The 16,663-nt window shown below is 38.8% G+C and overlaps 1 protein-coding gene across 1 annotated transcript in view; it reads left to right on the forward strand.

Moving 5' to 3' along the window:
- The window catches only part of NOTCH2 (notch receptor 2), a 169,775-nt gene that overhangs the window by 131,860 nt on the left and 21,252 nt on the right, over positions 1–16,663 (forward strand). The window contains exons 16-22 of the mRNA XM_032420428.1: positions 205–324; positions 750–902; positions 8,605–8,833; positions 9,609–9,810; positions 11,435–11,588; positions 12,168–12,352; positions 13,887–14,019. Of these exons, the coding sequence (XP_032276319.1) occupies positions 205–324; positions 750–902; positions 8,605–8,833; positions 9,609–9,810; positions 11,435–11,588; positions 12,168–12,352; positions 13,887–14,019 (1,176 nt within the window). The remainder of the gene's footprint in view (positions 1–204; positions 325–749; positions 903–8,604; positions 8,834–9,608; positions 9,811–11,434; positions 11,589–12,167; positions 12,353–13,886; positions 14,020–16,663) is intronic.

Consider the following 16,663-nt stretch of genomic DNA (forward strand, 5'->3'; position numbering starts at 1 on the left):
GGAAGGCTCAGAGCAGATAAATAACTTGAGGTCACATAGTTAGTAATCAAGGTAGAGCTAAGCGTCAAAGGACCTAGGTCTCTCAGATTCCAAAGTTTTTAACTGCTGCCTTAGACTTGAATTCAGAGAGCATCCGTTGCTGTAGAATTTGAAAAATTTCTGTCTCCTTGGCTGTTTCTCTAAATTCTGTCATTTGCTTTACAGGCAAGAATTGTCAGACGGTGTTGGCTCCCTGTTCCCCAAACCCATGTGAGAATGCTGCTGTTTGCAAAGAGGCACCAAATTTTGAGAGTTACACCTGCCTGTGTGCCCCTGGCTGGCAAGGTAACAACATAGGAGTTAGAGAAACCAGGAGTTTTAAACGAAGTGGTCAGATCATCCGATTAACATGGAAGGCCCAGGTCTTCTGAGGCCTGCCCATCATCAAGAACACCGGCCTTGTATAGGACCTGCTAACTGGCATGACTTAGAAAGCCTTTTTCATTTTCATATCTTTGGGGCCCCCTAGTGGCTGGAAGAGTCCAGCCTGAGTCTAAAACCATGATGTTCTTTCTAAAGGAGTTTTACCACCTGGGCAAAACTTGCCCAAAATAATTTTGTGCGAGGGACACAAAGCCTTATAGGACTTCCCAAAGCAGGACACCAACCAGAATATCCCCATCTACTGCAGCTGCAGCTCAGATCCCCCATACATTTCTGTGGAACTCACCTTCCAAAGACAGGAGCATTCATTGCACCTGTATTTCTAGGTCAACGGTGTACAATTGACATTGATGAGTGTGTCTCCAAGCCCTGCATGAACCACGGTCTCTGCCATAACACCCAGGGCAGCTACATGTGCGAGTGTCCTCCAGGCTTCAGTGGTATGGACTGTGAGGAGGACATGGATGACTGCCTTGCCAGTGAGTATGTTGGTAAAAATTATGCCAGTGAGTATGCCAGCCAGCTTGTAAGCCCCCTGAGGCACACAGGGAGCAGAGCAGAGCCCCATCGGGGCAGTGGCCTCTCAGTGCTGAGACTGGCCATCCCAAGAGTTTATCACGTGTCTTTAACATTAGAGTTTTTATTTTTATTTTATTTTTATTTATTTATTTTAGATTTTTATTTATTTTTTGACAGCGAGAGACACAGTGAGAGAAGGAACACAAGCAAGGGGAGTGGGAGAGGGAGAAGCAGGCTTCCCGCTGAGCAGGGAGCCCGATGTGGGGCTTGATCCCAGGACCCCGGGATCCTGACCTGAGCCGAAGGCAGACGCTTAACGACTGAGCCACCCAGGCGCCCCAACTTTAGAGTTTTTAAGTCTTCTTTCAAAGCTAGTGGCTTTAGGAGTTGAGGCAGTAGAATCTCTTTAAGCATTCCCTTACTGATTTTTTATATACTGACAAAGCGGGGACAATGCTATGATAGTTTCTTTTAAAGCAGATCTGTTGAGGTATAATTAATATAAAGTATACTACCAATATTTTAAATGTATAGTTCAATAAGTTTTGACATTTGACAACTGAAACTATTTCTAAAGATCATGAACATATCCACCCCCTTAAAAATATTTTCTTTTGTAATTTCCCCTCCTTTCCCTTTCCCTGTCCCAGGCAACCAGGGATCTACCTCTGTCACTACAGATTTATTTGCATTTTTTATAATTTTATATAAATGGAATCATTTCATGCAAATTCTTTTTTTGGGAGAGGGAATATGACTTCTGTCATTTAGCATATTATTTGAGACTCATCTATGTTACATGTATTAATAATTCATTCTGTTTTATTGCTAAGTAGTATTCCATTATTTGGATATACTATAATTCACTAGTGGGACATTTAGCTTTTTTTAAGTTTTGGGATATCATAAATAAAGTTGCTATGAGTGAGTCTGTGTAGACATGTGATTTTATTTCTCTTGAGTACATATCTAGGGGTGGAATAGATGAATTATGTGGTAGGTATATGTTTCACAGAATTGCCAAAATGTTTTCCAAGATGGGTATACCATTTTCATTCCCACAAGCACTGTTTGAGAGTTCCAGTTGAACCACATCCTCAAGAACACTTAGATGTGATTGCCCTTAATTTTAGCCTTTCTAGTGGCTGTATATGGTATTTCACCATGGTTTTAACTTGAATTTCCCTACTTACTAATGATTATGAGGATCTTTTCATGTGCTTATTGGTCAGCCGTCTATATTACTTTCTATACTCAAAACTTGCTATATTCAAAACTTCTGTTCACTTGAAAAATTGGATTGTCTTATTATTGAATTGAAAGAGTTCTTTATATTCTAGATACAATTTCTTTGTCAGATATTTGCCTTACAATTATCTTCTCCCGATTATAGCTTCTGTTTTGACTGTCTTTTGAAGAGAAAGAGTTTAATTTTGATGAAGTTCAATATAATCTTCATTCAGAGTTCATTTTTCTTGTATGTTGTTTAACAAACCTTTGCCTAACCCAAGGTCACTGAGGTTTATCTCCTTTGATTTCTTCTAAAAGTTTTATACTTTTAGCACTGACCTTTAAGTCCACAATCTATTTTGAGTTAATTTTTACATGTAGTGTGAGTTTTAAAGGTTTTAAAGAGTAATTTTGTGTGGTAATATTGCTAACCTCACTTATTAATTCTAGATTAGTTTAGCTTCTAGTTTAGTTTACGTTTTCAGGATTTTTTTTTATAATCATGTTATCTCTAAATAAGTACAGCCATATACATTTTATTTCTTTTTCAATCTACACACATTTTATTTTTCTTGCATTATTATACTGGCTAAGACTTTTAGTAAATGCAGAATAGAAATGGTTAAGAGAAGCAAATCTTTCTTTGTTCTTGATTCATGGGGAGAAGTATGTATGTAGTCTTTTGCCACTAAGTATGATGTTACTTGTAGGTTTGGGTTTTTTTGGTTTGTTTTTTTTTTTTTGGTTTTTTTTTTTTTTTTTTTTGGTCTTCTATCAAATTGAGTAATTTACCATATACTCCTGGTTTGCTGAGAGTTTTTTTTTCTTTTTATAATGAATGAATGTTGATTTTTTCCAATGATTTTTCTTTATCTGTTGAGGTAGTAATGTATTTTTTTTTATGTAGGTGAATTATGTTAATTGATTTTTAAATGTTAAACTAACCTTAAATTCCTGGGATAAATTCTACTTGGTCTTGATGTATTATCTCTCTCATATTTATTGGATATGATTTCAAAGTTTTGTTATGAATTTTTGTATCTATGTTCATGAGGGATATTGTTCCCCAACTTTCTTGTGCTATATTTGTATGGTTTTGGTAAGAGGGCAATGCTGGCCTCAGAACCAATTGGGAATTGTTTCCTTTCTATTTATTGAAAGAGTCTGTGTACAGTTGGTATTACATCTACCAAACATCTAGGTCTGGAACTTTCTTTCTTAGAAGGTTTTAACTGTGAATTTAATGTCTTTAATAGATATATTTATTCAGGGTATCTATTTCTTTTTTATTGAGCTTTGGTAATTTGTATCTTTCAAGGAATGAGTTTTACTTTTTCTAAGTTACCAGAATTATTGGCATTCATAATATTCCCTTATTGTACTTTTAATGTCTGTAAGATCTGTGGTGATTTCCCTTCACTGATTTCAGATACTGGTAATTTACATCTTCTCTCTTTTCTTTGCGATTGCTCTTGGTAGAAGGTTATTGATTTTATTTTATTTTTTATTTATTTATTTATTTTTAAAGATTTTATTTATTTATTTGACAGAGAGATAGAGAGAGCAAAGTAGGCAGAGTGGCAGGCAGAGGGAGAGGGGGAAGCAGGCTTCCTGCAGAGCAGGGAGCCAGACGCGGGGCTCGATCCTAGGACCCTAGGATCATGACCTGAGCCGAAGGCAGCTGCTTAACCGATTGAGCCACCCAGGCGCCCCAGGTTATTGATTTTAGTAATCTTTTTAGTGAACCCATTTTTAGTTTCATGATTTTTCTCAGTTGTTTTACTGTTTTCTATTTCATTGATTTCTGCTCTTTATTCTTCCTATTTTGGAACTGGCTTGCCCTTCTTTTTCTAGTTTAAGATGGAAGCTTACACCATTAATTTTATTTCTTTCTACTTTTCTAACATAATAAACATTTAGTGCCATGTATCTTTTTCTCAAAACACTGATTTAGCTGTACTTCACAAATTTTGATATATCATGTTTTTTTTCAGCTCAGAATACTTTCTAATTTCCATTTTGATTTGTTCTTTGACTCATAGATTATTTAGAAGAGTGTTCTTTAATTCCAGATATCTTTTTTTACTAAGTTTTTAATTGTAATTCCAGTATAGTAAACATAGTGTCCTATTAGTTTCAGTTGTACAATATGGTGATTCAATAATTCTACGCATTACTCAGTGCTCATCATGATAAGTGTACTCTTTAATCCCCATCACCTATTTCACCCATCCCCCACCCACCTCCCCTCTGGTAACCATCAGTTTGTTCTCTATAGTTAAGAGTCTGTTTCTTGGTTTCTTTCTCTCTCTCTCTCCCTCTCTCTTTCTCTTTTCCCTTTGCTCATTCATTTATTTTCTTAAATTATACATATTAGTGAAATCATATGGTATTTGTCTTTCTCTAACTTATTTTGCTTAGCATTATACTCACTAGCTCCATCTTTGTTGTTGCTAATTCCAAATATCTTTTGTTGCTGATTCCTTCCAGATATTTTTTGTTATTGATATCTAGTTTAATTCCATAGTAATCAGAGAACATACTTTGCATCATTTGGATTATTTTAAATGTATTAAATCATGTCTTATGGTCTTGTCTATGGTCCGTTTTGGTAAGTGTTCTGTGTGCACTTGAAAAGAATGTCTGTTTTGCTGTTTTTTGGTGTGTTCTATAAATGTTACTAATTCAGATTGGTTAATAGTATTTTTAGGTCTTCCCTGATTTTCTTTCTGCTTATTCTATAAATTATTGACAGTGATATTGAAATCTCTATTACTGTGTATTTGTCTATTTCTTCTGGAAATTCTTTCAGTTTTTGCTTAATGTATTTTGAAGCTCTGATTTTAAGTACATAAACATTTAAGATTGTTATGTTCTCTTGAAGAATTGAGTCCTTCGTCATGAAATGACCTTATTTAACCCTTGTAATATTCCTTGTTCAGAAGTCTTCTTTGTTTGATATTAACGTAACTACCTTCCCTTTCTTTTGATTATTGTTAAGTATTTTTTCCATCCTTTTACTTTTGGCCCATCTGTGTCTTTAAAGTATGTTTCTTATAGAGACCATATATTGAGTCTTGCTTTTTCCCTCCGGTATGATGATGTCTAACTTCTAATTGAGGTGTTCATGCCATTTAAATTTAATGGTTGATGGTGATATGACTGAGTTCAATATTTGCCATCTTGTATTTTACTTTATCTTTTTCCTTCTCTTTCCATTTCCCCCTCTTTTTTTGCCTTCTTTTGGGATAATGGAGCATTTTTATGATTACATTTTATTTCTTTGCTGGCATATTAATTATATTCTTTTTTTTTTTTCTTTTGGTGGTGGTGGTTTTGGGCTTGCAGTATGAAACTTTAACTCATTACCATCAACTATACTACTTTGTATAGCACATAAAAACCTTACAACAGTATACTTATATTTTCACTCCTGCCCTCTGTTCTATTATTGTCATATATATTATAATAAATGCCCAAAAATATTATTTTTGCTTCAAATGGTCAACTAATTTTTTAAGAGATGTAAAAATAAATTAACAGTCTTTATATTTTACAACATATTTATAGTTTCTGGTGTTTTTCATTCTTTTGTGTGGATCTGCATTTTGTCAAGTATCATTTTCCTTCAGCCTGAAGAAATTCATTTAATAATTCTTGTAGTGCTTATCTCCTAGTGATTAAATCTTTCTGCTTTTCTGTGTCTGAAAAGGTTTTTATTTTGCCTTAGTTTTCAAAGATAAGGGAGTAGAATTCTAAGTTGACTTTTCCCTCAGCACTTTCAAGTCATCCTTCCATTGTTTTCTACCTTACATTATTTCTGAGGAGCAATCTGCAATAATTCTTGTATTTGTTTCTTTATATGTTATTTTCTCTCCTTTGGCTGTTTTTAAGGTATTTTCTTTCCACTGATTTTTAGCAGTTTGACTCTAATGCCCCTTATTGTTCTTCATGTTTATTTTTTGGGGGGTTCATTGACCTTTTTGTTTTTTTGTTTTTTTTAAAGATTTTATTTATTTGAGAGAGAGAGAATGAGAGAGAGCGAGTACATGAGAGGGGGGAGGGTCAGAGGGAGAAGCAGACTCCCTGCTGAGCAGGGAGCCCGATGCGGGACTCGATCCAGGGACTCCAGGATCATGACCTGAGCCGAAGGCAGTCGCTTAACCAACTGAGCCACTCAGGCGCCCCCATTGACCTTTTTGGATATATGGGTCCAAATTTGGAAAATATTCAAGCACTGTTTTTTCACAACCTTTTTGCTCCCCTTTACAAATTTCATCATACATCTTTTAGGTGGCTTGAAGTTGTCTCTCTTTCATCAATACTCTATTTTATTTATTTTTTTAGAGGTTTTTTTTTTCCCTCAGTGCTTCAATTTAGGTAATTTTATTATATGAAGATATTTTGATATGTCTTCAAGTTCACTAGTCATTTCCTCTGTAGTGTTTTGTTTGCTGTTAATCCCATCCAGTATATTTTTTTTCTCTTCATTGTATTTTTATCTCTAGAAGTTTGATTTTAATCTTTCTTATGCCTTTATCTCTTTCCTTGTCATGTTTGTGCTTTCAATTCTCCTTCTTGAACATACAGAGTATATTTATCATAGTTGTTTTATTGTCCTCACATTAATTCTACCATATGGGAAATTCCTAGGTCTGTTTCTATTGTTGACTTTTATCTTCATCATAAGTTATATTTCTTGCTTCTTTGCCTACCTGGTAATTTTTTATTGGATGCTAGACTTTTTAAAAAAATCTTTAGAATATTTTCAAGCTTTGTTTAAGGATCATTTGGAAACAGTTTGATCTTTTTGGTCTTTTCTTCAGGGTTTGTTAGGTCCAGAACAGCCTTTAGTCTAGGACTAAAATGGCTCACTACTAAGATAGTACTTTCTGAGGATCCTACTTAGTGCTTAGTTAGGAGGTCTTTTCATTTTGACTGTCATGAACATTAGCTATTCTCAGCCTAGTGTAAACTCTTGGGATTGTTCTGCCTATGTCTTTCTGGTGGTTCTTTCCTCGGCTTTGATAGTGTCATCACATGCATGTGATATACTCAGTTACTTATCAGTACTAACCGCTTATCAGTACTCAGTTACTTCTGTGGTGATTAAATCATTAAACTTCAAACAAGGTTATCACAGTGGGTTAAGAATAATGGCACCTAATTCACAGCATATGTAATTTCAGATCACCATATGGATGGCACCAAACTAGGTCCTGGCAGTGCCAAGGTAGATAAAACCCAGTGTTTACATTCATGAAACTCATAGTCTATTGGCAAAGAAAGCTATGCAGACAAATTGAACATTGTGTAGCAAAGAGTGAAGAAAAATATGTCCACAGCAGTTGGTGGAGAAATTTAGGGGAGTGGGATCAAATTATTTGGATTTCTTTTCCATGTTAATTATTTTATCAGTCAAAATTTTCAGTATTTAAAATCTTTCCTATTGGAAGTAAAGCTAGCAATATTTATAATTAATTTAAAATAATTCAGTAAGTTATGGTGAGTTTCCTGAAAGATGCTATGGAAATTACAGTGTGCTATGCACTGTGGATAAGAAGGGATAATATGATTTTTACAATTTTTCCAGTCAAGATTGCAGATGAGCCTTAGAGTGGAATTAGCCTAGTAGATGAATAAGGTTTTAAATAAGCCTCTTATCAAATCGGGGCTACATTACCCACCTGATGTTTAGTTCTCTTTTTATGTAGATGACCTGTCTTTGCAATTATACTTTAAGGTCCTTAAGAGCAGGAGCTAACTCTTATTTTTCTTGTTCTAATATGTCATCTATATTTCAGAGGACTGTGCCATAGAGTAGCTCAAAATTTGTTGATTAATTGCTGTGAGCCTAAAGTGTTCTAAGATTAAGCTGTGTGATATATAAAATTTTTTTAAATGTTTCCTGATTCTGCCTAAATCAAGAAAACAAAGACAAACAGGAAAGAGAAGAGGGAAGGAATGGAAATGAAAGATGAAGGGAGGGAAAAGATAGGAAAGACAGATCAGCACAGGGGGCTGCTTAGTATATATCCTATCCTACGTCACCCACTCCCATCACCACATACACCTTTTGAAAATCGTTACTGATATTTTTGAGATTCTGTGTATTGGGAGCACATATTTGATTAGCAAGTGTGGGGGACCGTTGTAAGTTTTAGGACTCTTAATTTTGCAAAACTCCTAGTGGTGTATGCATAGTTCATTCCAATTATCAAACAGGTTAAGAATCTCAGGCAAGTGTTATTGCATTCATTTTTGTAAATGGGGGAGTCAAGGCAAAATAGATGTAAAGAAAAGTACAAATAGAGAAAAGTCGGAATTGTTACTGTTCTTAGTATGACTCAGTTCAGGTCACTCACCTTTATAGGTCTAAGATTAAATTGATGCTATAGTTCAGAGCTCTAATTCTTGTGTGTAATGACTTAGATCCTTGCCAGAATGGAGGTTCCTGTGTAGATGGAGTGAATACTTTCTCCTGCCTGTGCCATCCTGGCTTTATTGGGGATAAGTGTCAGACAGACATGAATGAGTGTCTGAGTGAACCCTGTAAGAATGGAGGGACCTGCTCTGACTATGTCAACAGTTACACTTGCAAGTGCCAGTCGGGATTTGATGGAGTCCACTGTGAGAACAACATCGACGAGTGCACTGAGAGGTGAGCAATCCATACACTCAGCCACCAGTGTCTTATGGGAAAAAGGGAGAAAGGAGGGAAAACTACAGAGCACATTGCTGTGGTTGCAGGGCAGGGTAAGGTATGCACCTGGGTCCCATTCCATCGTCTTCTATTGCCTACTTCCTGATTCCCTGTAGATGTGTAGTTAGCAGGTCAAAGGTCAGAGGTTGAAAAGCTTAGTGGGATGGACCATCATTTATTTCTAATGCTTAGGGAACAGGAAGAGTTATAATTCTGTTCCATTCTCCTCTTGGTCCCTTGTTCATTTCAGTTGACATTTTAAAAAATTCCTATTTTTTTGCACATTTGTCATCACTCTTTGGTAATTTCTAGGTGTTTTTTTTTTTCAATAAGTTTATTCTGTTTCTCTTTCAGAAAGAAATCTAGAGTCAAGAGCTACTTATTTAGCACTTTTCTTATAAATTAAATTGACTTAGGGATAAAATGAATTGTGATACATGGAAAACCACAGGACTCGGTAAAACCTGGAAACCTTCACTTTCTCTGGGAATCTCTAATAAACTCAGCCTTTTATATACTCCTGTAGCCTTTTTGGTTGTAGACATGAAGCTGGGACTCAGGCTGATTGACACCCAGTGTAATTTGGAAAAAGAAAATTTACTAGATCTAGGAGTTTAAGATGCTCAGGAGTATTTGCCTCTGTAATGTGTTAGATTCTAGGAACCCGACTTTTTAAAATAGCAGGTCAGAGGAACCAGATTACACAGCTGGCATTGCTCTCTCTGCTTCTCAGCTCCTGTTTCAATGGTGGCACCTGTGTCGACGGGATTAACTCCTTCTCTTGCTTGTGCCCTGTGGGCTTCACTGGCCCCTTCTGCCTCCATGAGATCAATGAATGCAACTCTCATCCATGCCTAAATGAAGGAATATGTGTTGACGGCCTGGGTACCTACCGCTGCACCTGCCCCTTGGGCTACACAGGGAAAAACTGTCAGGTAATTAAATTTCAGCCCACTCAGCTCCCTCAGAGTAGCTGAATATTACACTATTTTTCTTCTAAGCAGAATAAACCCCTCCTAAACAAGGAAGTTCTGGCTCTCAGGGGGGTTGTCTCTGAGATAAATCTGCCTAACTTCTTAATAGCTGGTAGATTCCAAAATGGTGACACTGGCAAGATTATACAGATTAACAAGCATGAGATGGTTGTAACAGGCTAACAAGAACTGCAGAGAAATACATGTGGGAGATAAGTGCATAGATAGTATTTATGTTGGAAATGCAAAAAGGGAAATAAAGAACAGTCTAAGTAAAGTCTTTAAAGGTCAGATACAGTATCTGAAGGGATAATAATAATAATTATTATGTCTTGCAGTGTTGTAACACTAGTCACATGTCTTTTAAATTCAAATATGTAAATATGGATTTTTATAGACCCTCAGAGCCAACTAGGGCAGCCTTTCATTTCATGAAAGAAGAAACTTGAGTCCCAAAGGGGACAAAGTAACCTTTCCAAGGCTGCATACCAAACAGCATTGTATTTATTTATTTTTATTTTTTTAATTTATTTATTTGAGAGAGAGAGAACGAACGATTGGGGGGAGGGTCAGAGGGACAAGCAGATTCCCCACTGAGCGCAGAGCCGGACATGGAGCCCGATGCGAACATGGAGCCCGATGCGGGGATTGATCCCAGGACCCTGAGATCATGACCTGAGCTGAAGTCAGATGCTGACTGAGCCATCCAGGCGCCCCACATTGTATTTAATTTTATGCTATATTTACCTCTTAAACAATGATAGGATGATAGAATAACAGAAGTCCAAAGAATTTAGGACTAAGTGGCCAAATTTAACTAGCCTTACAGGGTGCACTTCAGTTAGGCTTTGGCTATATTGGACGTGCAAATAACTACCTCTGCATATTAAATTAAACAGCTTGATGCTGATTCTGTGGATCAGAAGTACATTCTTCCTTGGGCTCTTGCTCATTCTCACAGTATGAGGTTACATGTACCAGGGAGTGCTCCACCCATACCCACTGGCCCCTTCTTTCACAAACACTCCATGATTGTGACCTTGCTCTCCCCAGGGGTCAGGGCACCACATGCGAGTTACAGAGAAAGGGACTAGTCTGCTCATACTCTGCCTTATGTTTTTCATAAGCCTGATTTTCTCCCCTGTAAGTAAGCTCTATGACAGCTTTTAGGTTTATTACCGGGCTTTAAGTCCTTTTGCTCGTAACCACCGTGGACAGATTTGATTGAGACCCACGTAGATTTCTCCCACAGGATTAGCACAGGTGTTATGAACCTTTTGACAGCTGTAATTTCTTTCTTTCTGGCTGTTACAGGTCTGGACATAATCATAACATAGGGAATAACTTAAACTATTAGGCTCCCTCAAATTCTTAAACTTCTGTGGTAAGAACTTTTTAAATAGCAGAGTTAAGAAGAATTAGACTATATAAAATGATTGGATTACCTGAGAACATTGGACTATTTTAAGACTTGGCTGAGGGCTCTTTTTTTTAATTAGTGTGCTTTCCTTTGATTCTTAAAATGCAGTGTGACTTATTTTCTTCTTTTCTGATATTTGGATGTTGATGTATCCTTCTGTTTCAGACCCTGGTGAACCTCTGTAGTCGGTCTCCATGTAAAAACAAAGGTACTTGCATTCAGGAAAAAGCAGAGTCCCGGTGCCTGTGCCCATCTGGATGGGCTGGTGCTTACTGTGATGTGCCCAATGTGTCCTGTGAGGTGGCGGCCTTCCACAAAGGTGAGCTCTGCCTCCTCAGCCTCCAGGGTCACTCCCCAAAGTAGTGGCCAACTAGCAGCATTTTAGGACAGGTATTGTTACCTTGGGAAGAACAGACAGCGGTGGGTGGGCAAGGCTCTACGGAAGGGTCTGAGATGGAAGGTGAAAAGGCAGAGGCACATGCTTAGAGATTCCAAAAAGAAATGTATGTAAAATGAAATGAAGGCATATTCTACTTTTAGGACTTATTTCTTTTCTTTTCTTTCTTTCTTTTTTTTTTTTTAAGATTTATTTATTTATTTTAGAGAGAGAGAGCGAGAGAGCGGGGGTCGGGAAGGGGAGGGTGGAGAGGGAGAGAGAGAATCTCAGGCAGACTCCATGCTCAGCATGGGCTCCATCCCACAACCCTGAGATCACTACCCCTCCCGAAGTCAAGAGTTGGACGCTTAACGGAGCTACCCAGGCACCCCAGGGCTGGTTTATTTTCAATATAAATCTGGTGCTGAGGGCCATGAATTAGGTAAGAACACAGTTAGTTGGTCTGAACCTGACAGGTCGTGTGCTCGTCTGTGATGTTTCTTCCTGTACTGGGTTTCCTAGGGGTGTCCACTGACCACCTGTGCCAGCACTCCGGCATCTGCCTCAATGCTGGCAATTCGCATCACTGCCAGTGCCCCCTGGGCTACACCGGGAGCTACTGTGAGGAGCAGCTTGATGAGTGCTCGTCCAACCCCTGCCAGCACGGAGCCACCTGCAGGGACTTCATCGGCGGCTACAGATGTGAGGTGAGATGAGCAGGCAGAGGTCAGGGCCTCCCGAAGATGGTACAACTATTGTGAGCACTAGCATACTGAAGTTCGCTGCTTATGACTTATTTTTACAATTGATAGATTTTTTTTTAACCAGTCACCATTATATTGTCTACCAACCACCATTGGTTTCAGCCCCCTTGGTAATAAGTTCACATGGCTCCAGTAAGGTATTTTTATAGAGGTCTGGAACCATCTCAGTCGCATAGAGTTGCCTCCGGGTTCAGAGCCAACATTCACTGCCAGAGTGCATTTCAAACAGGCCAGCCGCTCAGTGGCCCCTGGGACTTCGCTGAATAGCAGCTGAGATAGGAGAAGCCACTTTGAGGTGTGTCCCGAAGTTGCTTAGCCTGTTCCGTGTAGCATCACACTAAGTATGACATGTATATATTTGAGGAAGTGTGTGTCTGTTAAGGAACATGTCACTGTCTTCCTGATAGCTGGGCTGATAATGGGTAGAGCAAGATGTTAACAAAACACCAGAGTCTTGAATTTGACACCAATTCAGGCCACCCAGGAACACTGAGAAAAGCTTTACTTCTCATAAATGAGCTAAAGATGGCCTCTTTGTATTGGCTCCGCAGTTATTCCTTCACAGTGGGCTGGGACCTGTTAGTTCAAAAGCCACCAGTGCCAAACTCAAATTTTTACACAGCCAGTTTTTCTAAAAATAGCCCTTATAAAGCAGATTTTTAGCCATGTAGAGCCTTTCTGCTTTGCATATTCTACAAAACAGCACCCAATATCTGCAAGCCATAGGTAAGCCCCAGGACATAAAGACCCCAAGCCAGTGCTGCCCTTCAGAGCCCTCTGACCCAGAGACGGTGGCCTGGCTGTACCAAACATGTAAGCCCCCTCTCTGTTACCCCTTCCTTTGGAATTCACTTGCCATCCTCTCCTTACCCACCTCTCCACTCTGGACAGCCTCATGCTGTGAGGGATGCCCTCACATGCAAACCTGTCAAAGCATTGCCCAGTAAAGCCACTTCATGGTCAGGGTCTTTTTCCTTGATCAGCCCTGAAATTCCTCAACCCTCACATCTACGACGTTAGCTAACACGGCCCCTCCCCCATCTCAACCAGTTTCTCATACACATGTGCGGTTTCCTGAATCTAGAGATCAGTAAATGCAGTGTGTTTACTACTGTCCACACGTACCGTTGGACTGAGTCATAGGGTCCTTATCGCATACCAAGGAATGCATATTTTAAAGATGGGAATACCTGCATTGAGGAGCGATGAAAGTTTTGCACAGGCGTCAGTTCTGAAATATCCCTCAGAATGTTGAGTCCTTGCCTTTGGGTTATAAAGTGGCTTTTCAGCTGGAAGATGTAAATGTCAGTATGCTGCAAGTTGGCCCTGCACAGGATGATTGGTAGAGCGTGTGATGGTGCTGGGTGGGGGCAGGGTGTGGGCAGAGGTATACACCGACCTTCCAGGTCTCATTTGCTGTGGTGGTCTATTTCCAACAATGGTCCAATGTTTCTTTCCTTTTGCTTGTTCCTATCAGTGTGTCCCAGGGTATCAGGGCGTCAATTGCGAGTATGAAGTAGATGAGTGCCAGAATCAGCCATGCCAGAACGGGGGCACCTGTGTCGACCTTGTGAACCACTTCAAGTGCTCCTGTCCACCAGGCACTCGAGGTATGAAGTCAGCCCTGCCCATCTCCATCTAGGGCATTTTCTTAAGTTATAAATCCATTTTTAGTGCGGAGGAGGTTTTAAAAAATTAACCATTTAGTTCTGGATTCTGGGAACTCAGGCCATTTCATGTTCTCAGTTCTGTCTGGTTGTTGTTGACATTTTTTTTAATGAACATATAATGTATTATTTGTTTCAGGGGTACAGGTCTGTGATTCATCAGTCTTACACAATTCACAGCGCTCACCATAGCACATACCCTCCCCGATGTCCATCACCCAGCCACCCCATTCCCCCAACCCCCTCTACTCCAGCAACCCTCAGTTTGTTTCCTGAGATTAAGAGTCTCTGATGGTTTGTCTCTCTCTCTCTGGTTTCTTCTTGTTTTATTTTTCCCTCCCTTCCCTTCTGATCTCTGCCTTGTTTCTCATCTTATGTTCCATGAAACACAGAATGTGGAAATGATGCTGTGTTGCAACAAAATTGGCCTGGTTAGCAAGATTTCTTGGTGCTTCAAGGGAAAATAACTAGTGGTCTCTTGAATAAATAATTCACATTTACTAGCTTGTGTATTTTTTTAAACTTGCCAAGTATTGCCTCCATAAGGTGGGGGAATGAATGAAATGAAAATATTTGCCTATTTTCATAAGCCCAGGGGAGGAAGCTGATGGCCTAAGGCTGTAACTAAGAATTGCAGTAAAGCCTATGGAGTCCAACCCTAGACTGAATGATGGGGCATCAGTCTACTGTGGGCATTGCCCCTGCCTCCAAACAATTTTCTGGAGAGAGCTTGGAGTATTGTTTGTTAGAAGAGATGTAGTTATAACCGTTCTGAGCAGCCTGTAAAAAGAAAAAAGCTGAGGCCATCCACAATGGTGAGAAATTCATCTCAGTGTCAAAGAGAATAGAATGTCAGGGAAGTATTTACACTCTCTTAGACCTTTGTGCCAGTGAACTTTGATAATTTACCTTCCTTGAGTTCGCGGTTTGGCTAAATTAAAATAGGAGAGTACCCCACTAATAGGATAGTTACCAAGCAATGAAGTTAAAGAGGAAGAGAAAACTCAAGAGAAACAGCCTTTAAATATTTGAAGATTTATCCTGTGAAAAGGGGAGTTGTTCTCTGCTCTAGAAATCAATAGTTGAAAGAGAAGTAGAAGTGATTTTGATTCATTATTAGTTTGCTCCTTTTAATAATTTTACTGTTTAGGACAAGCTCCAATTCTGGTGGTAGCAGATTAAATCTCAGATCTCAGTGGCTTAACACAACGATGGTATTTTTGTCACTCAAAGTCTGAGTGTCTCTCTCTGTATTTTAGATATGAAGTTGCAAGCACTTGGCCTCCAAGGCCCCCACAGCAGAGCAGGAGGGACAGACTTGTAGGGTCATGCAGACTTGTAGGGTCATGCAGGCTCTCCCTGCCTCAGTCTGGACATGACACCCATCATTATTGCTCATAGTACATTGGCCAGAATTAGTAAAATGGTCTCACTCTGACTCCAGGGGAGACTGGGAATATGGGAGAGCCCATGGATATTCATTGTACGCTAAGATTTCTGCGGTACCCTAAATGTTTTATGAATTACAGTTGTCAGTCCTAGAATGGACCATTTCATAAGGCAACAAAAGTTCTCTCTTCTGTTGGTTAAGGATGGCTTAAACAATAGTTTTGCTATTAGTATTGACAGTCTTTTTCAATACTTTGAATATATCATCCTACTGCTTTTTGACCTCCAGGTTTTTGTTTTTGTCTTTTAATGAGAAATCAGCTGTTAATCTTATTGAGGATCCCTTGTGTGTGATAAGTTGCTTCTCCCTTGATGCTTTCAAAATGCTCTCTTTGTCTTTGTCTTATGACCTTATGGTTATGATATGTGTAGGTATGGATCTCTTTGAGTTTATCATGCTTAGAATTCATTGAGTTATCACACTATGTGTGCTTGGTTAGGTATGTAAAGTGGTATTTATTTCTCCTGGCTTGACTTCTCTGGCCATTGGTGAACCTTCAGGAGACTGTCAAATCCCATAGATTCATTGTGAGAGTTATCACAATGATTGTTTTTATTTCAGTACTCCCGAGCTTTGGATCTTGGCTTGGGGGCACCTCCGGTTCCAGGTCAAGGGCTAATTGTTCTGCATATCCTTACTACTTTGCTTCAGGCTGAGGTTGAGCTCATTCTCACTCAATAGGTCTGTCTATTACTGCTGGTTCCATTCTGATGGGATTCATCTGTATTCATTTTACTAGCAGCCCCTAATTACCAAATATTCTGTGTAAGTGGGATCACAAACTGGGTTTGTTTTGTACTGTCTTGTTTTTGATTTAGTTTGTAAATAGGTAATATATGCACATGTCCCAAATTTTATACATAGACACACACACACACTTAAATACATACACATGTAGCAAAAGCATAAAGTGAAAATTCTCTTTCCATTCCCCTTCCCTATACCTAGTTCTCCCTCTCCCACAAACAAGTAACCTCTACTTCATTTTACTTTCTTGTGTATCTTCTAGGTTTTTTTTTTATGTGTCCTTCAGAATGTCTTTATGTATATAGAAGTCATATGCAAAGGTATTTTTATTTACCCCACTTCTTACTCTGAAGATAGGGTATTAGATAAACTCTTGCGCTTGATTTTTTT

This window comes from Phoca vitulina, unplaced genomic scaffold (genome assembly GCF_004348235.1).
Source record: "Phoca vitulina isolate PV1807 unplaced genomic scaffold, GSC_HSeal_1.0 scaffold2, whole genome shotgun sequence".
In the NCBI taxonomy this organism is placed as follows: Eukaryota; Metazoa; Chordata; class Mammalia; order Carnivora; family Phocidae; genus Phoca; species Phoca vitulina.